Source organism: Gobio gobio (assembly GCF_949357685.1).
Source record: "Gobio gobio genome assembly, chromosome: 17".
NCBI classification, from domain to species: domain Eukaryota; kingdom Metazoa; phylum Chordata; class Actinopteri; order Cypriniformes; family Gobionidae; genus Gobio; species Gobio gobio.
The window spans coordinates 35698083-35724463 of NC_137110.1; the positions used below are offsets into that span (position 1 = coordinate 35698083).

Genomic DNA, 26381 nt, shown 5'->3' on the forward strand with positions numbered 1-26381 from the left:
ATGCTAGAACTTCTCTACAATAGATCAAGAATATATTAAGGCTATGTGATTTTGTTATTGGATTGTCTAATTGAAAGATAGTCTATTCTGAGCTGGTCTGCACAGGAGCGGATTGTGAGGTAAAGTTAATTCACATGGGGCTGCGAAAGCATTAGTTTGATCTCAGATATTTAGGAGTTCCACTGCAGCAATATGAATCAGTTTGACTTCTCTCACTCCTTGGATATATGTGAATGGTTAGAAGAGATTTGCACATGCAAATATACACACAAACAAGTACACCGTCCCAAGCACAGTCTACAGTTTATGCCAAGTACAGGCTCTGCTTGTAAGTGCAAGTAGTTAAATCATTATTCCTTAATCTATGAAGATTAAAGTCTTCTGAATACTACTTATGTGGTAGGATTATAATAGATATTTTGCTTCACACAGCAAAATAATTAAGCAACAATGTGTCAGATGTAGAATCGGGGTTTATTTAAAGAATCAGAACATTTGATGTTTACACACTATTGATCCTGATTATACTTGTGCCAGATAAGTATTGATGCTTTGTAAGAAAATGTTTGCCTATTTGGGGAAAAAAGGGTTGTGTTACAGTCTTCATTTTGAATCGTGGTTTAGTGAGGGAGTCAGTTGTACTGTAAAACTCAATAATGGCTCTGAATGGTTCACTGACTGAATGAGTTTGATTCATACCGCTTAAGTGAGTTTCCCATTAAACAAAGAACCAGTTCTTAAGAATCACTTGTCATTGAATGTCATTGTGATATGTTTGTTTACATTAATGATTAATTGACTAATATTAATGAAACTTTGACTAATATTAATGAAACGTGGATGCACACAATGTTTTCCCAACTGTCATGAATTCTGCCAAGAAATACATCATATTTATATTTTTCAGATATATTTTTTTACTGTCAATTTCAATCAACTTAATGCATCCTTTTTTAATAAAAGTATCAATTTCTTTTTAAAAAGTATAAAATCTTACTGATCCCAAACTTTTAAACGGTAGTGCATACAGCACTGAACTGCCTCTTTGCTCTTATGCGAGTTTGCAGAGTTGATTTCTTTCCTGGCTCTAAAAGAATTTAGTTCCTTATGGTTCCATAGGGAGGCCTGTGGGGTCCTCACACAGCTGAGGAGGAAAGAAACATCTGTCAGATTCTGCCACGCTTATGCTTGATCTAGGACAGGCACACTATCTTCTCCTGACAGAACCTCAAATCCCTCTAATAGCAGTGACTTGTAGTCTGTTTTTACAGAGCGGTATTTAACGAAACCAGAAACTGAACATTAAAGCTCAAAATATAGCTCCCCCAGTGAGGGAATCCGGCCAAAGAAGAAAACGCAGATTGCAGATACTGTATTTCTTTCTCCTCTTTGGTAGAGTGTATCTGCAAGGAGATTTAGTGCTTTAGAAATCATTCATGTGTGACATTTGCGACAATCAGTGAAGCTGGAGCCTTTCATAATTATAGAAGCTTAATATTGCATTAGCAGTAATAATGTTATTTCACTGCAATTTAGTTTGCACTAACACATGAAACCAACAAAAAGCACTGGCCTAATGTGGAGAGTGCACACGACACAAGTCTGGTATGACTGATAAGGCACCAGTTTATCGCATACACATGTGTCTCATGCTGAGTCACTGATCAAAGCTTTTTAACCTGTGGAGCTACTGGCATGTGCATGTGTTTAGACTGTAACTGCTCTTTATTGGTGCAGTATTTCAGTAGACATTATGGCATGGAAACGTTTGGAATTACGTTTCTCAAACTGTGGTTGGATCTCTTCTTGTTTCCATTAGAATCTTCAGCCTAATATTGTTGCTTAACATACACTGGTTGACTAGCTGGGTTGTTCATTTTCTTTTACAAAATATACTCATTATAACCATTGTATCCACCTGGATTATTAACATGACTATTCTGATAAAACTAAAAATGCTCCCCAAAAAAAATTACAGAAAGATTCTGAAAGGTTTCTTCACAATATGGACAGCACATACTATTGCATGGCTCTCTGGAACTCAGAGTTATTATATAACATATCATTTCAAAGCAGCTTTACAGAAAATGCATGTGTCTACACTCAATTTAGAGTGATCTGTTATCTGAGGTGATTGTGTCCAAGTAATGCATGTCAGAAATGTACATATACAAATCACGCAGTTAGCTAACATTGTATAATTTAAGGCAGAAACAATGAGCTCGTTAAAGTAATTATTTTTGTGGACATAATGATTACAATTAGGGTTGGGTACCGAACTTGGTTCTTTTAAGGGCACTGACCGAATTACGTTGGTACTACAGAGTACCGATTCACATTAAATCAATCTGTACCAAATTTCGGTACCTGAGAACTAGGCATGTGCCGGTATCACATTTTCATGTTGCGATTAATTGCTGAAGCTTTTGTCAGGGTATACGGTATTATCACGATATTGAAATAAGTTGCAAAAATTTTTTTGTCATACTATAACAGGTTAAATAACTTTCTTATAACAAAATAACCAAACATTTAAATACAATAAAGCAATACACACAAATGTATAAAGTAAACAATATTTAAAACAGATTATGAATTATAAAGAACAATAGGTAACACAATAAAATCTCACTAGTTAATGCATTAACATTAACAAAGAATGAATAGCTACATTTTTATAGAAGTTATTCTTTGATAACGTTAGTTAAAAAAGCAACTGTTAGTTAGTGTTAGCTCAGGTCCATTAAATAATACAGTTTTGATTTTAATAATGTGTTATTAAATGCTGAAATTTAAATTGAACTAAGATTAATAAATGTTTTAGAAGTATGTCATTGTCAGTTTGTTAATGAATTAACTAATGTTAAATAATAGAGCCTTATTGTAAAGTGTGTGACTGAACAACAAAGAATCAGAACATATTCAAACAATATCTAGGGCATGTAGTCCAGATTAAAATATAAAATGTTTAAGTTTGAAAATGAATAGCCTTAAGTCTTTAAGTATTAAGTATTTGGTTATGTGATGAGCACCCTAGCGAATACAGAAAACTGTTTTGTTTACGAGGATTACCGGGGAAACGGCTGCATTTCTGCTGTTCCGTCAGTGCCCTCTACTGTCAGAGAGGGAATTGGCGTCTCCTACACCCATTCCGCCATGTGCTCGGCTCATGCACGTTGATTTTGTTTACATCAGTGCACGTTCCTCTTTGACATTGTTCATTTTAAACGGTTGATGGGGAAAGTATTCTTAAAATGCATTCTAAGAAATCGTCTAAGGTTACGTATGTAACCTCTGTTCCCTGAGAACAGGGAACGAGCGCTGCGTCTAGCTGACGCTATGGGGAACGCCCTCGGCGTGACTGGTGTCTGAAGCTACTATCGAATCACGGCAAAGTCTTTGACCGACGTCAGCCCATGACGTCATCAACGTGCGACCGGGAAGTATAAAAGGGCGCCGTGCCAACACATACACATCTTCTCGTCTGAAGGGACTGTATGGCAGATATGCCCTGAAGCATGGCAACGCGACGCAGCGCTCGTTCCCTGTTCTCAGGGAACAGAGGTTACATACGTAACCTTAGACATTCCCTTTCGAAAGGGAACTCTCGCTGCGTCTAGCTGACGCTATGGGGAACGATATACCAACGCCGCCATGCTGAGGGGAGTGTCTGCCGATTGGCAGTGACAACTGTCAACACAAGTAATTCATAGAAAAACCTGAGCGATTCCCCCTCAGGTCCCTGGGCTGACAGTGACAGCACTCCCTACGGTCATAGCCCAAGCTACACAACTAAACGGAACCCTAACGCACTGCGTGGGGTTCCATCCAGACAGCTCGAAGGCCTGGGACCACTACTTCCACCGAAGGGGTCCCTTTAAGGGAATGTGGCTAGGGGACCCGAAGGAACCCCAGCCAGTCACTACTCGGGAAAAAAGTTCTCCCGAGTGCCACCAGGGAGGCTTGACCTGGTGCCCTAAGTGTTATGGACACTTCGGTTTAGCCAACCCTGTCTGTTCAAAACAGAGCCTCTGGATGGTGCCCAAGGGGCGTCCAAGCTAAGGGACTGAAACACTGGCAGTCCTACTTAGCCCGGAACTCAGAGACGGGTTATCCAAGAGAGCAATACTCAGCGTAGTGCTTTTCAACCCTTGCTATCGAGGGGAGTCTGCCTGCTCAAATCAAGGATCTACCAGGTGCTTGTGTTTCAAAGCAGTAGGGAGGCCGAAAGGGCCTTAATGACTGATCTAACAGGGAGGCCTCATGAGAGGCCTACGACCGTCTGACCAGGCTCAGGCGGCTGAGCACTCATAGACGACCCTCATTGAGGGGAGCAGCTGAGCCTGCCTGGCGAGTAACCTCCAGCTGTAGGCCCAACTACCACAAGTTCTCACAGAGAACTGGTAATCAAAGTGCCTAGCTCAGGAACTTCACTTTCAAGGAGGCCCTGTCGGCCTACTACTTGATAGCGGGTATTCCAGGGAGGCCTATAGAGGCCTACTACCTAACCGCAAGCCATGCTGGAAACCCAAGCATCCTGGCTCGGGACTCCGTCCTCAGGGAGGCCTAGTGAGGCCTACTACCTGACAGCAATACCGCCTTGCTGAGGTTACCCTTGTTTTCTCAAGGAGGCCTAATGGAGGCCTACTACTTGACAGTCAAGCTACGCAGGCTAGTCGGGCATCCTGTTTAAGGAACCCGTCCTCAAGGGAGGCCTATTAAGGCCTACAACCTGATAACCAGCCTTTAGGGAGGCCTGGAGAGGCCTACTACCTGTTTGCAATACGTGCTAACTGTTTCAAATGAATGGGTCCCAGGAACACCTTAGCGAGGCCTGATGGGGCCTACTACCTCGTTCGAGTGACCACAATCTGGGACTCGACAGTCAAGCTACGCAGGCTTTTCGAGCATCCTGATTAAGGAACTCGCCCTCAAGGGAGGCCTATTAAGGCCTACTACCTGATAACCAGCCTATAGGGAGGCCTGGAGAGGCCTGCTACCTGTTTGCAATGCGTGCTAGCTGTTTCAGATGACTGGATCCCAGGAACACCTTAGGGAGGCCTGATGGGGCCTACTACCTTGTTTGAGTCAGGGAGACCTATTAAGGCCTAGAATTAACAGCAGGCTTTCAGGGAGGCCTGATGAGGCCTACAACCTGCCTCTGAGAGTGACCACAATCTGGGAGCTCACCCTCAGGAAAGCCTAGTAAGGTCTTAGAGTTAACCGCAGGCCTTCAGGGAGGCCTACAACCTGCCTCTGGTAGTGATCACAACCTGAGAGCTCACCCTCAGGGAGGCCTAGTAAGGCCTTACAACTACCAGCGGGCCTTCGAGGAGGCCTGATGAGGCCTACAACCTGATAGCCTCCAGGCTAGCTGTCCTGATGCGCGCATCGGTACATACCTCCAGTGAGGCCTGGTCGAGGCCTTCCAACTGATAATGCGCCTTGTTCAAGAGGCCTACTGAGGCCTACAATTGACAGCCGACCTTCAGGAGAGCGTATTTACCCCTTTTTAACCTGATAGCCAGCTAGGCTAGTAGTACCTTGATGCTTAAGCATTGTCACCTGCCTTACTAGAGGCCTGATAAGGCCTACCACTGTCACCGTTTACTCTTGAGAACGGTGCAATCCTTCCTGCTAACTGGGACAGCCATATTTGAAAAATGTGGGTTGTAGTAATATTAGACCCTACGGCTCGTTTTCATGGAGGCCTGCTGAGGCCTAACACATGATAGCTACCCATTACTATGGGGACCCGTTCCAGGGAGGCTTGTAAAAGCCTACAAGCTGTACGAGTTTCGCAAAAACGAGAAATAACTGCCAGACAAACAAACTGACTGCTATTTAAACCAACGACTCTCAATGAGAGGAGGCCTCCGATCTAAGTACAACAAAAAGGTGACGGTGCCTCAGCAACGCGCCTCCTTCATCCACATACCAACTGACGCCGTAGCGCTCAGTCGTAACAGAGACAAACTAATCCAACCTGCAGTGGCTTAGGGAACCGAAGACACATAGTAACCCTAAGCGGTAGACAAACACTACATTCTATCAGAAAAGTGTGCTACCGCCTAGTAATCCGCAAACATTTCAAAGAAAAGAGCGGCGGCCTAAACACTACTCTCAAAATGAGAGGAGGCCCATCTTCTGATAACCATAAGCGGTGGCCTATCTGGCGCCATCTTGACCAACCAGGGAAAGCCAACACACGCTCACATACACAGCCCAGATAATGGTGCTATGTTAAAGCCTAACTAAACAGGGGACAGACAGTTCTCTCTGATGAATACCCAACTCTATACAGGAACCTGGGGTCTGTAAGAAATACATATTTTTAGTATAACACACAAAAATGACCACTCTCACCTGCGGCATGCTGAGCGAAGACTCATTGTGCAGTTCTCACCACCATGTTCTACCGCCCTTGAATGCCTGAAAGGGGCGTTCTCACTGAGCAAGTCCGGGCGGGCCATCAGAACATAGTACTACTCATCATAGGCCCACCTCAGGCCTGATGTAAGAAGCGCCTGGGTAAAAGTCATAAAAAGACATTAAAAAGGAAAAAGGAGAGGGCTATGATGTAACCGCCCTCAAGGGAAGTGATCCATCACCAACGCCTTCGTTGAGAACGTTTGTCCTGGATCACCTCCCTTAGATCCTTTTTCCCGCGGGGATCCCGTCTCCTCTTTGCCCTGCTCCTCCAAGGAGGGGGGGCACGAGAGGAGACGCTAGCCCTCTGGTCCTGCCTACGGTCCTCAGACTGTGAAGTCCCGCCTGCCTGGGTGGGGGCGCGGATCTCAGCGGTATGCATGTCTTAAATGCCGCTGAGCGCGCCTTCGCCTCCCTGAACTTTCCAACCACCGCCTCCACAGAGGTGTCGAAAAGTTCAGTAGGCGAAACCGGCGAATCGAGGAGAAAACCCTTTTCTTTCTCCCCAATATCAGCCAGGCCCAACCACAGATGTCTCTCTGTAACCACCATAGCCACCATAGAGCGGCCGATAGCAGCAGCAGTCTGCTTGGTGGCCCGGAGAGACAGATCTGTGGTGCGGCGCAGCTCAGCAACCGCCTCAGGGGACAGCCCGGCCCCCTGGTCGAGATCCTCCAGCAGGTCCGTCTGGTACGCCTGCAACACCGCCATCGTGTGCAGGGTCGCACCAGCCTGACCTGCTGCCGCGTATGCCCTGCCATTCAACCGCGAGGTAGTTTTCAGCGGTTTGGATGGCAGAGATGGAGCTCTCAGTGTCGACACCTGCCCAGAGACGAGATAGTTCGCAAACGTCTCGTCTATGGGAGGCATCGACACATACCCGTGCTTACCCACTCCCTCGACATCAGCGAAGCTTGCCCGCTGATGTCGATGAATGCGGGCAGAGAACGGGTTCTTCCATGCCGCCTGGACCTCAGTATGCAGGTCCGGTAGGAATGGAAGGCTCATCTGAGGTGCTGGTGCATGACCGGGGAGAAATCGATCGTCGAGCCGTCCACGAGCGACCTCTCCCCCAGCGCGCCGCCAGGGCAGCCTCAGCCTGTCCGTGGCGCGCTCCATAGCATCCAGCAGCTCGGTGTACGCGGGACAGGGTGGCTTAGAGGGTCCAGGCAGGTCCTGGTTGCTATCATCATCCTCCTCAGCCATCTCCTGCCCGTCCCAAAGAGCACCCGCTGCAGGTCTCGGCGGAGAACCATCGTTCTCCACATCGACCTGCAGGTCGCTCTCGTCAGCCGTTTGATCATCCGAGAGTACCACACCTCTCTCCAGATGATCAGCGAGCTCCATCTGGGAACCCCACGACGTGCGCCGCCGCTCCGCCTCAGCGCGAGCGGGACTCACATCGGCAGCCCCAGATGTTGCGCCCTCTTCCCTCGAGAAGAGGGCCAGACGAGAACGGAGCGTTCTAACTGGGAATTGCTCACAGTTTGCACAGGCAGCTGCCTGTGCATGCTCTTCGCCCAGGCATTAAACGCACAGAGAATGTGTGTCTCCCGATGTCAGAAACCTCTGACACGGGTCGACACACTTCCTAAAGCTCTGCTTCTTCTCTGTGCGTTTCATCCTTTTCCTTAATAGTAATACTTTACCAGATCCGCAGATACCGCTTCAAACAAACAGTCCCTGAAGACGAAAAAGATGTGTATGTGTTGGCACGGCGCCCTTTTATACTTCCGGGTCGCACGTTGATGACGTCATGGGCTGACGTCGGTCAAAGACTTTGCCGTGATTCGATAGTAGCTTCAGACACCAGTCACGCCGAGGGCGTTCCCCATAGCGTCAGCTATACGCAGTGAGAGTTCCCTTTCGAAAGGGAACTAAATAATTCGTAATAAATAATTATTCACTGTATTTTGAAGTGCCCACGGTAACAATATCGTGCATGTTCATTATTGTGATATATCGTATTACCGTGTACCGGCACATGTCTACTGAGAACGCATCTGGTGATATAGACTAATGTCTGTGAATATAACACCGCAAAAAGACTATTTCAATACGAATCCTGCGTGTCTCTGTGCGAATGAATGCCATATACACATGGTTTAACTCAGAATCGTACGTGACGGTCGCATGTTTCCTTCTCTGCCATCTCATATGAGGACATGAACGCACGAACGTCATCTCCAGAGCCACTGAGAGTCACTTTATGAGCATTTTACCATCTTATTTGAGAAAAACTATCGTCATGTCATAAACACACTGAAACTCAAAGGTCTTCACGGCAACCCGCCAAAAAGTTCGGCTAACTTGACAAATACATTACTGTTGTACAGTATAATTTAGAAACGTCTTAATGTAATAATAATACTAACACTAATGTAATAATATTTATTTTATTACTTAGATTGTATTTTTAAAGTAATAAATAAAAAATGTTCTTCATGTTTTCATTTTAACCGTATATAGCTCAGTTGTGCATCACTTTGTTTGCCGAAAAAAGTTTAATACAATTAAAAGAAAAATTAAATTAATGTATTTTGTCTTCATTTGATTTCCAGAAAATACAGAACACATCATTTGTGGGAAATCTTTTCATAGAAATGAAATTAAAAAGAAAAAAATAATAATATGATGTTTTTTTTTTATGAATTAAAATAAGTACCTAGTAGCCTACTATTTACTAGTAAACATTACAGTATACAAACATCACAGACAATGGCAGACAGCGACCAGGGCAGCTCTGGCATAATGTCAATAACACTTACAGCTTCTTTACAGTTATTGATGTAAACATCCCAAAAGTACCAGAAAAAGGTTCCGTTGGGTACCGGTACCGAATTTCAAGTACCGGTACCAATACCGGTTCAAATGTGAACGGTACCCAACCCTAATTACAATATATGGATACTACTCGGCTCACCTGTATCAGACTGATACAGTATGCCCGAATCCATAGTATTCATAAAACAGTAGGCGAATACCGGTTCAAATGTGAACGGTACCCAACCCTAATTACAATATATGGATACTACTCGGCTCACCTGTATCAGACTGATACAGTATGCCCGAATCCATAGTATTCATAAAACAGTAGGCGAAAAGTACCCGGATTACTTACTTCCGGCGAGAATCTGAAGTGCGCAATTTTGTTAATTTTATTCATACTACATACAATCATACTATAGGCTATAGAACATACTTTTTCGTGAAGTAAGTTTCAAACCAACTGTGGTACCTACCTACTAATCATTATGCGATTTTGGATCAAGCAGTGTTTTTATGTGACAGCAGTGACCCTGGACATGCGAACAAAAACACAAATGTTATTGGTTGGCCAATTTTTTTCACAGTGCGATAGAAAAGAGATTAGAACACTTCTCAATACAAAAATTGTCACATTGACGACATGCAAATGTTTATGTAGGTTCGTTAATTCAAATGAAAATGTTTATTGCACCTTTTTTCATTTTCACATCATACATTCGTCTTGGTGTGAAGAACAGGCCTTAACTAAAACAGACACTACAATGTGTCTTTCTTCTTTCGTACAAAAAAACGTGTTTCTGTTATTGTGGGGAAAATGACTTCGGAGGACTTCATTATTAATATTACTGTAATATTGTTGCAGTGTTTGTCTTGTTGCTAGGCAGACTGTTTTGTATATTATAATTAACTTTTTTTCTTGGCTGAAGCTTTAAGATGATATACATGTATGTACAATTATACAGTTTATATTTTAACAATTTTCTTTGTCTTCCATTTTTCAAGTTTTCCGTTGTTATGTCTCTGATAGTCAGCAGCGTGTGGGAGTTGCTCTGCTGAGCAGTGTGAACTCCAGCTCCCTGCATGCTGTTGACAGGCCAGTGGACATGGTTGGCAGGATCTAGGCCAGAGGCTTGTCTGAAGCCCCTTATTCAATGAGTTGTGACTTGTTCAGACAAAAGAAACAGAGCTGCTTTCAAACAGTCTGTTTGTGTCGCCTTGGCAAGCTTGTTATTCTCTCCACTGTCACAGACTTCATAAAGTGCATTAGCCTATATACAGTCTGTATGGATATATTGCATGCACAACAAAACAGTGTTGTGCATGGAGAGAATAACAAGCTTGCCAAGGCGACATTTATACATGGGATATTTAGGCATTATTAAAGACTACTTTTCGTAAAAATGGACATTTAAATATTGATTTAAAGTGTTAGTTTTAGCATTATTATTGCAGGTAAATCTGGACAGAGAGAAAGCATTTTGTTCGACTACATGTTCGTGTTGTTTATATTATATGCCAACAAAACACAGACTTTTGATGCAGTTTCACTGAAAAATCTGTGGTTTCGACTCAAACAAACACACTTGCAGAACTCAGTTGCTGCTCCAGAAAAACAAACTGCATCCACTGTTCCCTTAACGCTGGGTTATTTTGGAAGCTGAACAAGGTTGTCTTTCCCTCACAACCAAAAATACACTTATTTAGTGACATTGTTGATTTTGTGGTCTAAAAACAAAATTACAGCGCTGTCGACGGCTTCTGTAACCCGAACGAAACTCGTTGATGGGCGTGCTTTTGCTCACTCTGGTTGAGGTGCACACATGCTCATCCAGGAGAAGTTCCCATACTTGTTCGAATCCAAAAGGAGTGTATTTGGCACATATATACTCCGTCATACGTCCAACTCGTTTTTTTATTTATTTTGGCCATGTTTAGCATGAGAATCCAACTCTTTATTAACAGTGTAAATAAGTCAGAATGCATGAAACAACATTAGATTCCCCCTTTTAAATAAAATGTATTGTAGAACTAAAATATAGCACATACTCTCTCTCTCTCACACACACACACACACACACACACACACACACACACACACACACACACACACACACACACACACACACACACACACACACACACACACACACACACACACACACACACACACACACACACATATATATGTTTTTGCTCCTAAATGAAAATTGTAGAAACCAGGCCGTTAATTGTGGTTTTAAACTAGGCCTAATATGAATAATATTGCATGTTTTGTCTCTTAATAAAATGCACATTGGATGGTAGCTTGAGTAGTAGTTGAGTTAGGATGCAGATGTAAATTTATGTTAATTAACAAAAATAGTAACATCTGTAAAAAACTCTTTTTAATATAGTAACATTTATTTAAAATATTTTGACTTTAAGTTTTATTCAAATTAACCATTGGGATTCCATAGTAGCAGACATTTAGATCATTTAACCACAATTAAAATACGCATATAGCAGCTCAATACCATGGTAAAACTAAAACTATACAGTTTCTATTGTATTTGTATGAAAAACAGTAGCCTAAATACATTTATTAAATGCACAAATGCTATAGCTTAATATAAAATATACTGTAATTGTATTCCATTACTCCATTAATACATTTTAATACAGGTCTACAATAATAATATAATAAAATTCAAAATGAATATCCCACATTTCTACCACAATACCATAGTGCAGTTAGTGTTACTACAGTAATCCATGGTAAATAATGGCGATTTGTTGATTGGAAAGCCTTCTAACTGTATTGTTGCGCACAGTGTTTCTCCTGTTTGTCAGTGCTGATTCATCTGGCTTTAAACTAGTTTAAACCACTGAGACATTTGAAGTGTGAGGATGAAAAAAGGCTATTTGTGTGGTGACATGATGTTCATCAGTTGGGTTGTTGAGCAGCAATTTGTCCCTCTGTTATGCTTTGGGTTTCACATGTTGACCGGAAATGGCAGCTTGGAGGCAATGAGTGAGCTATTCCTTCCTGGCACTGTTTCTGTGTGCACTTCGCGCCTAACTGGTAACTTTAGTTCACAATCGGTCTTTGTGTTTACAATATTACAATCTATTTTTCTGTTTACATCTTGCAATATTACAATCTATTAAGGACTGATTATATTTTTCCTTGACCAACATGTTAATTTTATTGTTCTTATCTTAGGTAGAATAGTAATTTCTAATCATTCGTCATCTTTTATGGTGCTGCTGATTGGTACTCGTTTCCATGGGACTTCCACCCCCTCAAGTCAATGAAGTCAATGATGAGATTAAAAATATAATGGATTAATCACTGAAAGTCTGTGAATAGCTTAATTAGATTACATTCCAAGAATGCTCCTTAACTTACTTTGCATAGTACACAAGCAGAAAAGGTCTTTCTCTGTTATACAAATTGCCGCACACTGGTAAACAGTTTTGACTTTCATTTGAATTGAATATAAAAATGCTTTATGTGATTAATCTATCTTGTCTCTAACTCTCTGTTTTTCCACCAGGCGGAGGCAAGACTGGCAGCTAAACGGGCAGCCCGTGCAGAAGCTCGAGAAATCCGTATGAAGGAATTGGAGAGGCAACAGAAAGAGGTCAGGAGATAATCTATTTGGCAGACTGTTACAGTTCTAGTTTCTTCTTAGGCTATAATAAATGCAGCCTGTATTGTAAGGGTCTACAAATAATTTCACACTGGCTTTATTTAAACAAAATCATACAAGCAAGAGTGCAATTACTAAATTCTAATTCAGTAAATATCTTGTGTCATTAAATAATACTAAATAATTGTCACAGAATAATACTCAATATGATTCATTCACTCACTAGTAATAATGTAACTGGCAGAAAGGGTTCCACTAAAATTCCCGCCACTAAATAGACAAACTGAAATAAACTAAAAGTGGAGTGAAATGGTTCCCCAGGACAAAAGATGTGTCTCTAATTCTCCTAAACCACTTAAGCATTAAAGTACAGTACCACTCTCAGAATTGTTACTCAGTTACACAGTTATTCATGGTTTAAACTTTTAAAACTTCTTTTTCTTTAAAACTACCTTTTTCTTGTATAAATGTTTTTGCTTAGCATATAGACAAAAAGGGGGTGTGATCATGGACCTTAGTGTGTGTGTGCTGGTGTTTACCTTTGTTAGTCAGTAATAGTAACCTGAAGATGTGATATACTGTATGTAGTGCTGAGTATGGCTTATGAGGTGAGTGGGCGAATGTTATTACACATTCACATTGGAGGTATATCCTTTATTTAATAATTATATTGTCATGTGACTTTTTTGGTGTTTTAAGAGCATCATATTTACATAGCTTATTTTATAATTTTTAGTGTAATAGTGCAAATTATTTGGGGTTGTCATGTAGAGTGTGCACTGCTATTGTGTGTGTTCAAATATATATTGGACCGATGATACATTACAGTTCAAAAGGTTGTGGTCAATATTTAATTTTTATTGAAGAAAGTCTCTTATGCTCATAAAGACTGCCTTTATTCAATAAAAAAATACTGTAACATTTATAAGTAACATTTCCTGATTCAGTACTATTTCCTGGAACAGAAAATGTTATTACAACTTAAAAAAATGAATTTATTTTATAATGAATATAATTTAAAATTTAATTTATTTTGTTGGGAAAGCTGAATTTTCAGCAGCCATTACTCCAGTCTTCAGTGTCATATGATCTTCTTAATGCTGAAAACAGTTAATATCCTGCTTAATATTTTTTCATGATTCTTTGAATAGAATAGCGAGTTTAAAAGAACAGTGTTTATTTGAAATAGTAAAATCTTTACTATCATTTTTGATCAATTGAACTCTTCCCCGGCCAGCATAAAAAAAAAAAGTTTCCAGCCAGCCACCGTCAGCATTTTTGAACATTTTCACAAAAATGTCATGGCCTCCCGAATAAATTTTGTTATATGAATATCTGAACATGCAATATATCAAAAGAAAAAACAGACCCTTCGCTTAAAAGAAAAAAAAATCTAGCTTAATGCATTCTTTTTTATCAACATTCGAATATGGGAACGTTTCGTAAAAAAGCAACATTTTGAACAAAAATCTGAGAAAATAGCATCTTTGTCAAATTCTTTTATCACTTGTTTCTGTTGTTTGTTTGTTTCTGTTTTGATCCGCAGATTCTATACTTTTTCAGAAGATGCGTAACAGCGCCCCTACTGTATAACACTGAAAACATTAATTGTTTTGAATTGTAAAATTCAGTAAATTCCGGGGAAGCGGTGTGTCATAAATGACAGAAAATTCCATCAATGGCGGGGAAAGAGATAATGCACCCTTGCGAAATAAAATTATTAATTTCTTAATTACTATTAGCAAACTTTACAGTTTATATGGTAGTGTATTGGTTCAATAAAATATCAATAAAAGGCAAGAAAATTTAACCATTTAAATCCAATTTTAATAAAAAATACCACAGAAAATCTAATTTATGTTGTTGCTCATTAGCAGTTTCACCTTTTTCTTCAAAAATATTGCTTTATATCTCCCATGAAAATAGCATGTAAAATACATCCCCCAGGATATTGAGACAATTAAAGGTTAATTTGTTGCCATTTTGAATCAGCATTATTTTTTTTAAAGACTTATGAGAATGTTTTGGGTTCTGTAAATAGTGTGCAGGTTATAAAAATGACAATACATTTAGGCTGTTTGATTTTTATTCTTTGTTCCAGCTCAATCCTGATTTATTTACATATTATCCCTATAGTCTCCTTTAAGCTCTGTATATATTTCTCTTCCTGTCTCACTTTTTTTCTTTCCCTTCATCATGGTCTCCCTGATGTTTAATTAGATATATCAAGCACAAAAGGTAAGATCTGTCCCTCCACAATTTCTTTCTAACAGTCATATTTGATCACCAGAAATACAAGCTCTAGTATTTTGCATTGCTTGATGAACATCAGGTTATAAAATTATAGCTAAAGCTTGAGGAAGAAATAAACAAGACCATTCCCACACTCAAACCAAGTTCTCTTGCAAACCTGTTTTTAACATCTTCCTATACTTTCATTATAACCCTTCCTCATTTGATCGTCTTGCTCTCCTCCTCTCTGCACCAGAAATACTATGGGCTGGACAGCAAATGGGGCCATATTGAACAGTGGATGGTATGACCTGTTATTATAAAACACTGCTGCATGCAGTAGACCGCCAAAGATAGAATTTCGAATTAGAAAATGCACACAGCACAGCACAGGTCCAGAATGCAGTTAATCAAACTATCACAATGTATCCTTCAAAGAATGAAATGTGATTGGTTGGTGTTGCATGTCTCTTAGGCAGTCTGTGTCTGATCCTCATTTCACAGGCTTTACTGGAGCAGTGGGGGGCAGGAGGCCCATCTGACATGTTAGGGCTTAGTAGAGGTGGTCATAACATACAGCAGGATTATAGGGCGGTCGCGTGACCCACATCTTAAAGCACTCAACCCTCCCCTCCCACCCCTCCAGACACCCTGTCTGAGCCCTGTAATAAACAGTGATATGACAGACAGCATAATCTCTCAGTGCATGCTTTGTTCAGTTTTTGCAGTGTTTGATAATCCTGTGACCTTTTGACCTAAAACTTCCTGCTTTCTGTCCTCTTTTCCTGCTCTGCTTTTCAGGAGGACAGTGAGCGGTATTCCCGCCACTCTCGGAGACACACCTCGGTCTGTATCTCTTCATCTGCTTTTTGTCTTTCACTTTGATTCCCTTTTATTTATCCCTTTCCCCCTGTTTTTTCCCCTTCTTCCTCAGTCTGTCCTCCTCTTCATCCCTCTCTTCCAATATATCATTTTTGCTAAAGGCTTTTTGTGTGCCGATCATAACAGATGTCAGATGGACTTCACCTAAAAATGAAAATCACTTACTCACCTTTATGATGTTAAAAAACTAAATTCCATGCTAATTTCTATGTGGTTAAAGTGAACAGGGAGTGAAGCTTTCAGGCATCATACAACTCATACTAGTCCATATGACTATTCCAATATGAAAACTTTTTTTTATTTAATTTTTAAAAACAACACAAAGAAACATTTATCAGCTGTTTTCCTCATGGGAACCATAAAATGTCCCTACAAGGATTTTGGATATTGTCATCTTTGTGAGGAAATTTTTTCCCCATAACGTAGGGTATACCAGGACCACACGCACACACACACACACACACACACACACACACACACACACACACACACACACACACACACACACACACACACACACACACACACACACACACACACACACACACACACACACACACACACACACACACACACACACACACACACACACACACACACACACACACACACACACACACACACACACACACACACACATACATAGCTGTATCTAAATAGGCACATATAGTAGCCTATTATTATTCATGGAAGCTTGTTTTATTCTGACTTTATTTCTCGCAATTCCAAGAATTCAGATTTGTGCAAAATTTTGTTGGTCAATGGCGCAGTCGTTTTCAGTTGCCTCAAAATAGCGCCTGAACACACCTTGTTTTCAGACCAGCATGCCCATGGGCGCACAAATGGGCACAAATGCATTTAAACAATGTGCCACAGGACATGAAAATGATAATTGCGAGAAATAAAGTCAGAATTGCAATATATAAACTCCCATTTGTGAGAAACAAAGTCAGAATTGTGAGTTATAAAGTATGAAATGTGAGATATAAACTTGCAATTGCGAGAAAAAAAGAGAATTGTTAAAGTCGTAATTACTTTTTACATTTTTTTATTTTATTTTGTGGACGAAACAAGCTTCCATAGTTTTTAAATACAGCTACAGTAGTTATGAATACTATAACCCCGAGATATGTAGGTACACACACAATTTTAATTATAATTCACTGAAAGAAATTCACAGACAAAAATGTTCTAAATGCATTTAATTCTATACTTTTTTGTCCCACATTTGCTTTCTGGAGGGTACAAGTTATCTTCTATTTACTATAGCAGTATACTCTCAGGCATACAGAAATGCATGTTTTACCCAAAACACTGTTCTAAACTCCCTGTTTTCTTTCTCTTCCTGTCTCAGATATCAGATGATGAGGAGCGGATGTCTGTTGGCAGTCGGGGCAGTTTGAGGGTTAGTATACATGTGATTCCTCCTATAAATATTTTAATTTGGATGACAGTTAAAAATCATTGGAGATTTTGTTAATTTAGTTTGAAGAGTTTGAAGAGTGGTAGTTTACTTTCTCTTAATTTGAATCTTTTGTCACTTAAATACAAAAACAGATATTCAGGACTTACACTACTGGTCAAAAGTTTGGAATTTATGCTCATCAAAGCTGCATTCATTTTTGTCAAAAATACAGAAAAAAGAGCAATATAGTGAAATACTATTACGGTTTTAAATTTTATTTAAAAATAGTTTAAATATATAATGAATTCCTGTGGTGGCAAAGCTGAATTTTAAACATCAATTACTTCAGTCTTTAGTGTCACATGATCCTACAGAAATTTGTCTAATTTTCAGATTCAGTGCTCAGTTATTATACATTTTTATTGGTGCTAAATTATTGGTTCGAATATTTGATTAATAGAAAGTTTATTTGATTAATAGAAAGTTTCAAAGTATTTAAAAGTAACATTTATTTAAAATAGAAAGCTTTTGTAACTTTCTGCAGCATTTTTTAATGTCTGCTGAATAAAAGTATTTCTTCCTTCCTTCCTTTTTCTTAAAACAAATTCTTACTTACCCCAAACTTTTGAATGATTGTGTATCACAGTTGCCACAAAAATATTAAACAGCAATAGCTGTTTCCAACAATGACAATGATAAGAATGGTTTCTTGAGCAGCAAATCCGCATATTAGGATTTCTGAAGGATCATGTGATGCTGAAGACTGGAGTAGTGATGCTGAAAATTCAGCTTTGCCATTACAGGAATAAACACCACATAAACACACATTTTAAAACATATTAAAATAGAAAACAGTTATTTTAAATTGTAAAATATAACAAAATCACAATTAGCCTATTTTAAACTTTTGACCAGTGTAAGTAAACATCAGTGAAATGCAAAGAGAAACAATGTTATTATATAGTAAAATAGCTTGCTTTACTTTACTTCAGTAAAATCACTGAAGTTATGTAAAATAATGTTAAATTCTAGTCTTGTTATTTGAAGCTAATTTATTGAATTGATAACAGAATAATGAATCCAGATTCTGTGCGACTGCGGTGTGCACACAGAGCCCTGTCACTGCTTGTTTCCTCTTTCATTCATTCTTCATTACACTTGTGCAACAATCTGTCACCTCAGCTATTTTCATGTTTTTTTTTATTATTTCTCATTCTCACATTGTTCTTTTGTCCTCCTCTGCTTACCGTAGGGTAATCACACAGATCTCTGCAGCAGCACCAGCAGTCTGCCTTCAGCCAGACTACAAAATGGACGGGTCTGTCCCTCTCACAATCCTTAACAATCCCTTTTATTCCTTCCTTTAGATTTAGTTTTCCTCTTCATTGTTTTATCTTATAATCCTTTCTTCATTTTGCACACTCCTCTTTCCTTGGTCATCTCACAGGAATGCTTATTTTCAAACAATTGTCAGTAGACCACAACTACTTTATAAATAAAAAATCAATTTAAGGGATTGTATAAGCAATTTTGATTTTAACTTAAAATAGTTTTTTTTTTTTTTTTTTTAGCTGTTTGTCTGCACCTTCATTTCTGCCATACGGAGCCCCTAAAGGGACATGGTGAAGAAAAAAATGGAATGGAAGGAAAATTTATTTGGCAATGCTTTTGCATTCTCTCGCGAATGTTTTGCGTCCCCCATAGAAACTTTGGGTTCGCTCACAAAATGTTTGTGTTCCTCTGAGAAACTTTTCATTCCCTCGACAAAACGTTTGCGTTCGCTCACAAAACTTCTGTGTTCTTTGCGAATGAATGCAAAGTTTCTCGGGGGAAGGCAAGCATTTTTACAAACTTTTTTTTTTTAAGACGTGGTGTTTTATTATTGGTAGGATGTTGTGTGATGAAATCTGATATTTATTTATTTAGGGCAGAGATTATTAATTCACTTGAAGAATGTGTAGTATTGAAATGAAATGTTATGAGCATATATATTTCTTCCTCCCCTCTCTGTCTGTTTTAGCCCTCTGCGCTTTTTAGTGAAACCCCTCGTTCAAGAAGTCACAGGGTTTGTTTCCAGTTGTCACCTGCATGCAACCTGACATGCAGATTGTTTGTTCACTCTGTTTCATCTTGGTGAATACATATTGGCACACATTGTAATGAACAAAAAGATATAGTTCATCCAAAAATGACAATGATTCTGTTGTCATCAAAACCCATATGACATTTTTTTGTGTGGAACACAATCTATTTGTAATCTAGTAGGATGTTCAAACAGTTATGAAAGTGAATGACCACAATGGCTGTTCCTTGTCACAATCCTCTCCTGTTTGATAAAGTGTGCTTAATTTTATTCCATGTAGTGTACTTCAAATCTTAAAAGCATATTTTAAAAAATCTGTACTTGCAGATAATATTAATGAGATAAAAAGCCACATTTGTGTACTAAGGAGTACACAGACCTTTTCTTAATAAAAATGTGCAATGACGGAAAAGGACCTGCCGCCCATTGATGAACGAAATCTGGGTACAGTAAAAAGTTCACACCCAGAAGATCGAAGAAATTGAGGCGGGACATAAGGAGACAGTAGTAGATCAGAGAGATAAGGAGGAGCAAGACCATTGAGTCTAGCAGTACTTTATTCTTTATTTAGATTCTCATTAGCTTCCATTGAGTAGTTGCTAATCTTCCTGGTGTCCACAAAGCAATACAAGACAAAAAGCCATACAATTAAATAAAAACAAAAATACAATTACTCTAATCAAATCACCAAACTATAGCAGTAGCAGCACATCAAACATACAACATACATCTACGTATTTGTAAGCATATCTTTACATTGTCTTCTAAACACATACAGGAAATACTTTTACTCTTTTGTATGTTTATGGCAAGCATATTCCAAGCAACAAAAAGTTCCAAGCTACTAATAACAACTTATTATATATTTAAATTGAATTGCAATTAACAAAAAAATATTTTTCATTGTAGAAAAGAGCTGCTTGGACATTCTGCTAGATATCTCTATATCTAGTTGTATTATCATACTGTACATGTTTGGAACATCATTAGAGCAGAATGATGACAGAATTGTCATTTCTGGGTAAACTATCTCATTGACGGACATGTTGTGTGTTAAATCCCTCATGTGAGCAGATACCTGCATGCAGTGTAGTAAACTGATTCATGGCTTCCATAGCCTCCAACTCAAGAGTTCTAATCAATTCTTTATTTAGTTATTCTATAAGTGCTCAGAATACATCAAAGTGCATAGAGTTGATGGCTAATGTGTTAACTTTCTATGAACACACAAAGCTTCCTTTAAACTCATCCATATGTCATGAGCATTTCCTCCTCATAATGTGTTTAAAGTACATCTCCTCTGGTTGTTAGCAGCCCTGTTTGATCACATTTCGTGGTGGTGATCCCTTTTGAATACATAAAGCAGCCATTTAAGGGTCTTTATTTTAACTTGTTTGTTGTGTTCTCCATGGTTATGTCTGAGAGATATCGAGTGTGTGAGGTGAATGTAGGTGTTCTGTTCTGTCTGCAGGGGTCACTGCATGAAGAGAGTTCATTCTCTGGCACTAGGCGTTTCAGTGGCTCCAGCGCTAGAGGCGTAAGGCCCGATTTTTACCTATCCCTCTGTAAGGGGCATGACCTGATTCCCAAGTCTGGGCTTGTTGAGCGTCTTGCATGGTTCTGTTTTCAGACCACAGGCTTGACTAGTTGCTGTTTGTGTCTGTTTACGTCATGAGCTTCTCTGAGGAAAGTTTGGGACCTTCCACCCTACTGTTTTTCCCACTCTTGTTGTGTTCGGATGCCTGCATGGCAGTAGTCAGGGTGGGACTGTTGGTGTATGTATGTAAAGCATGCATTTGATGGTTAATCATCTTGGATTGAATTTCTTTCTGTCTTTTGTGTGGTCGAAGTATGATTGTTTACTAGTCAGACTGTTTGATTCTCCTTCGCACACATACCCGATAATGCTGTGTGTCAGTGTGTGTGTTGACCCACAATATGGGTATGGTTTTACACTACTGTTCAAAATATTTTGAAAAAAAGAACTTAATACTTTTATTCAGCATGGATGGAGAAAATTGATCAAAATGACAGTAAAGACATTTATATCACTTTATATTAAGTTAAAATGTTTAACTAGTCATTGACAAGTTTGATAGTAATAAGAAAGATTACTTTAGTACCAATTTAGCATATTAGAATCATTTCTGAAGGATCATGTGACTGGAGATTAGAGTGATGGCTGCTGAAAATTCAGCTTTGCCATCACAGGAATAAATTACATTTTAAAGCATTAAAATAGAACTAGTTATTTTAAAATGTAATACTATTTCACAATATTACTGGTTTTACTATATTTTTGGTCAAATAAATGCATTCTTGGTGAGCAAAAGAGACTTTTTTCAAAAACGTACTAGACCTAGACTTTTGAACAGTAGTGTATATGGTACTGTCATTTCTTTCAACTTTATACTTAGCAGTTCCCATATTTTTCCTCTACTGCTCAGAACTAACTCTCTTCCTGCTAACATCTTCTCCTCTGTACATCTTATTCTGCTTTTTTCTCTATACCTGCTTTTCTGGTTAGCCTTCAGACTACAATGGCTTTCTGGGCTCCAGTTCCAGGGCTTCTTCTAGGGCGAGTTCAGCCCGTGCCAGTCCAGTGGTGAGCTTCCCTTTTCTATGACTGACCCACCTTTAGTACTGCAGTTTCAAGGTCAAGTCTCTCATATCTGTAACGCATGAAGATCCATGGCAAAAACTGCCTATTCTCCTGCTCCTTTGCATATCCTGTTCTTCACATGTGGAACTAGCATGAATCTTATTTGTGTTGTGCTCCCTCTAGTGAATAAAGCATGGAACATATCTATAGACATTTTTTGTTGTTGTTGTAGTTCTCTTAATGTGGATTTGTATAAAGAGTCTTCATGATTTTACAATGTAGCTTCTGCTGAACACATACATTTTTTCATACAGGTGGAGGAAAGGTCAGACTTCCTGGAAAAGGTCAGTAGGATCATTTTGAGGATGTTGAATAGATGTGTAAACACAATTGTTAATCCATCAAAGTGAATAATACCACAACAAAGTGATCCACCAGACTAAGTAAATATTTAAACTATATCATCAGGGTTCCAGGACAGCCTCCACCCTCTCTGCTGCTACTCTAGCATCTCTGGGTGGAGGGTTATCACGAAGAGGAAGCTGTGATACCTCGCTTTCAGCTGACACTGAGGCCTCCATACGGGAAATGAAGGTAGTTTTGGTGTGTTCATAACACTATATTATAATGGCCATGGTCTTTATGTAAAGATCTCAATTTGCTTGTCTGCTCTCAGGACTCATTGGTAGAGGTGGAGGAGAAGTACCGTAAGGCCATGGTGTCCAATGCTCAGCTGGACAACGAGAAGACAAACCTGATGTATCAGGTGGACACACTTAGAGACACTCTGATGGAGCTGGAGGAACTTTTGTGTGAGACACGCAGAGAGTGTGAGGAGAAAAACAGGGTAAGGTCTATCAAATGATGAAATCAAATTTTTGATAAAGAGTGAGGGTTTTAATACAAAATAGGAAAAATCCTGTAGAATAATTGACCATTTTACAAATACATAATAGTTTTTTTTCCAATACAAAATATGAAATTGACATTTTCAGTCATAACCCCAAATTTAGAGTAATTGATGAAGTGTGATGAATACATTTTATTATTGACAAAACTGAAACGGTAAGGCAGAATTCCATAGGAAGTGCATACAGGTCATTTTGGCCCCCTTTACAAAGAATTAGAGTATTGAAACACAATTTTGTATTTTTTTCTCAACCTATGACCAAGAAATTTATAAATAACACTGCAGAGGCTCACACAGTACAATATTTGATGGAAAATCAAGGAATTAAGTTATTTTATTTTAAAATATTATTAATTTGTAGAAATACTACGGCTGCTAGTAACCAGGAATATACTACAAATTCCCATTTTTTTTTAGTACATATTAATGATGGGCATTTCTGATTGTAATACTTTTAGGAGTGCGAGCGAGAACGTCATGCCTACAATGTCCTAAAGATCCAGTTTGAGGAGATAAAGGAAACACTGAAGCAGAGTGAAGAGTTGTTGACGGTGAGCGTCACCAGTAAATGATGGGGCAGTCAAACCTCTTCTTGCTCTTTGTCTTCTTAACATAGATCGATTCTGTTTTTCTGTTGTCTTTTCCTCTTAATATTCTTCTATCTGTCCATCTGTTTTCCTCTGCTTACCCTCATGGCCGGGGCTCAGGAAGCCAAACAGTCTCACGGGAAGCAGGCGGACTATATTAGAGAGATCTCTGACCTGCAAGAAACATTGGAATGGAAAGATAAAAAGATCCGGGTACAATTACTTTTCATGGCCATGTTTCGTCAATCATATAGATGAAAAATTCTCTCTTTTAGATTTTAACACTTAATAATCTTTTGAATTTCAGAATTCCCTAAATCCTCTTTAGCTTGTGTAACTCATTAACTTGTTAAAGTACAGAATGCTTAATAGTGTGTCAAATGTCCCTTGTAGTCTTTCCTAAACTTACAGCTTTCCTTCACTCCTTTGTTCTTCCCTTCCCTAAATGTTCACTTCTGCGCATTAAGGCCTTAGAGAGGCAGAAGGAATATTCAGACATTATCCATGATGAACGGGAAGCACTCAGGGATGAGGTTTGCCGGCTTAAGGATGCTCTAAAGGTAGAGATATAGAAGGAATATTGGCAATCACAGAGATGTAGAAGTAGAGATGTATAGTAGAGATATTGAAGTCACTTTATTTAGCATCATTATTTTGAATTCAAAGGACCATAATAACGTAATAAAAAAATGGGATGTTGATATCAGATTGTATTCTTGCACAGAAGCATGGCATTGTGCTGGGATCTGAGGTGACGGCCAATGGGCAGGTAGCAGACGGGGCTATTGATGGGCGTGCTGATGCGGAAACAGCTTCCCGATTGAATCAAGACTGTCTCACGCCCACCATGCCTGGAGACAGCATGTTAGGTAAGACAAACGGTTTCCAGTATTTTTTAACTAAACAAATCAGCTATTTCAGCAGATTTACTTGTTGTAATCAAATTGATGTAGTCAAATTTGTAAAAAATTTTCCCCCAGTTTTTTAAATTTATTATTATTGTTGTAGAAAACATAACAAATATGTTAGAGATTAGAGATTAAACAATAGTATGGTGAAACCGCACAGTTGGTGGGAGGAAATCATCTTGGTGTCATTCCTAATGTTGACTGTATACATCCCCCCATTAAGAAATACAAGCTATGAAGCATAGAAACTGGTTTAATATCTGATGCGACCCAGAAAAACAGTTTGAAAAATGAAAAACAGTGATTTGAAGTTGTTAAAAACTCATTACTGCAGTCAATTACAGTATAAGAAATGCAGATACAGCAAACAACCAAAAAAACAGAAAGTGAAGGCCAAACAAAGACGTGTCCATCTGAGAAAGAAGTCAGTACATTTAGTGCACAAATGGTAACAAACTCTTATAAACATCTTGTTCAGTCATGAAACTCTAGATGGCGCAGACTGATAGGTCCTTTACAATCTGCAAGCAATCACACCATTAGCACTTGGCACACGCTGATAGGCGTCTGCTGATTCTGCAGTCAGTGAGATTTCTTGCTCAACATTTAAATAGTTCAGTGTTCACTGTAGGCTAGTTTGACAGCATACTATCAGAGTTTCTCTGAAACCCTCCACCTCCCCCAGCTCCACCTGCCTGGATCTGCTACAGGATTCATGTATGTATCTTACATGCTCACAGCAACGTTTCTGGGTGTTTATTGGCAGTAGCAAGTCCATACTTGTTCTGCAGCAGCAGTGTGTATAGCAGATCTAGGGCCAGATTTACTAACAGCTTGCTCTTTTGGCATTGAAAAACTACTGTCTGGATTTACAGGATTTAGGCAGTGAAAAATGAGTGCTGAAAAGGGCACAGTAATTTTTGCGGCTGACCTTTCAGACGCAAAATTTATGGGAGTAGAGTATTTCAATGAATCATGCAAGGTGATTTACTAAGGTTTGTGCTCACCAATTTACTGGTATTTGCGCCATTATTTACCGCCCAAAAAAAGCACGTCTTAAACCAGACGCTAACTTGTAGATTGTTTTGGTAATTTTGGAAATGATCAGGCTGCGTCTGGGTTCTTTAATTTGCGTGTTGTCAGTAGATCATGTGAAGAACTTTCCACTCCCATCTGCGCTTTTTTTGGAATTGCGCTCTCATGCTATTTGCCCTGTTTAGTAAATCTGGCCATAGTCTGCTAAGACCAAACACATAAACATTGCCATATTCATTAACATGCCCAAACTACTTAGAGAGTTGTCATGATTAAAAATGGGAAATTCTGACACAGGAGAATCTTCTAAATCCTAACAAAAATAATTCACAATCTACCAGTTAGCGTCTGGTTTAAGACATGCTTTTTTGGGGCGCAATGGCACAAATACCAGTAAATTGACGAGCGAAAACCTTACTAAATCACCTTATATGATTAATTTAAATACTCTCCTCCCATAAATTTTGCGTCTGAAGGGAAATTCCTACAAATGCATATGCGATAAGGTCAGCCGCAAAAATAACCATCTCCACGCCTTTTCAGTGCTAATTTTTCACTGTGTGTCTTTAGTAAGTCCTGAAAAAGAGGGTTTGCACGGGTCGAGCTGTTAGTAAATCAGCCCCAAGTCTACTGATAGCAGATTTAACACCTCACAGGTAAAGTGCACTCCAGTGAAAGTTGAAGAACCTGTAACTACTCTTAAAATCAAACAAAACATGTCAGAGGATGAAGGAGACATTGATTCAAGTGCAGAAACTTGTTTCCCTGTAACCATTTAAACCTGAGAATCAGATAATATCGGAAATTACAGTATATGAACCACAGACCACCAGACTAGCAGAGAACATTAACTGCATAGAAATCAATGCTGCCATAAAAACCTCTCAAGATCTCATGTTTGAACCCA

At 39.3% G+C, this 26381-nt stretch overlaps 1 protein-coding gene across 9 annotated transcripts in view; it reads left to right on the plus strand.

Annotated features, from left to right (window-relative positions):
• Positions 1-26381, plus strand: part of lrrfip1b (leucine rich repeat (in FLII) interacting protein 1b) — a 47837-nt gene that overhangs the window by 15113 nt on the left and 6343 nt on the right. The window contains exons 2-17 of one of the 9 annotated variants that reach the window (XM_079841480.1): positions 12735-12821; positions 15051-15068; positions 15319-15366; positions 15864-15908; positions 17299-17349; positions 18602-18667; positions 19370-19414; positions 20904-20969; positions 21960-22037; positions 22349-22378; positions 22503-22628; positions 22711-22881; positions 23403-23495; positions 23652-23744; positions 23999-24091; positions 24256-24400. In XM_079841480.1, the coding sequence (XP_079697606.1) occupies positions 12735-12821; positions 15051-15068; positions 15319-15366; positions 15864-15908; positions 17299-17349; positions 18602-18667; positions 19370-19414; positions 20904-20969; positions 21960-22037; positions 22349-22378; positions 22503-22628; positions 22711-22881; positions 23403-23495; positions 23652-23744; positions 23999-24091; positions 24256-24400 (1255 nt within the window). The remainder of the gene's footprint in view (positions 1-12734; positions 12822-15050; positions 15069-15318; positions 15367-15863; positions 15909-17298; positions 17350-18601; positions 18668-19369; positions 19415-20903; positions 20970-21959; positions 22038-22348; positions 22379-22502; positions 22629-22710; positions 22882-23402; positions 23496-23651; positions 23745-23998; positions 24092-24255; positions 24401-26381) is intronic. The other 8 variants (XM_079841481.1, XM_079841482.1, XM_079841483.1 and 5 more) reach the window with 8 other exon arrangements.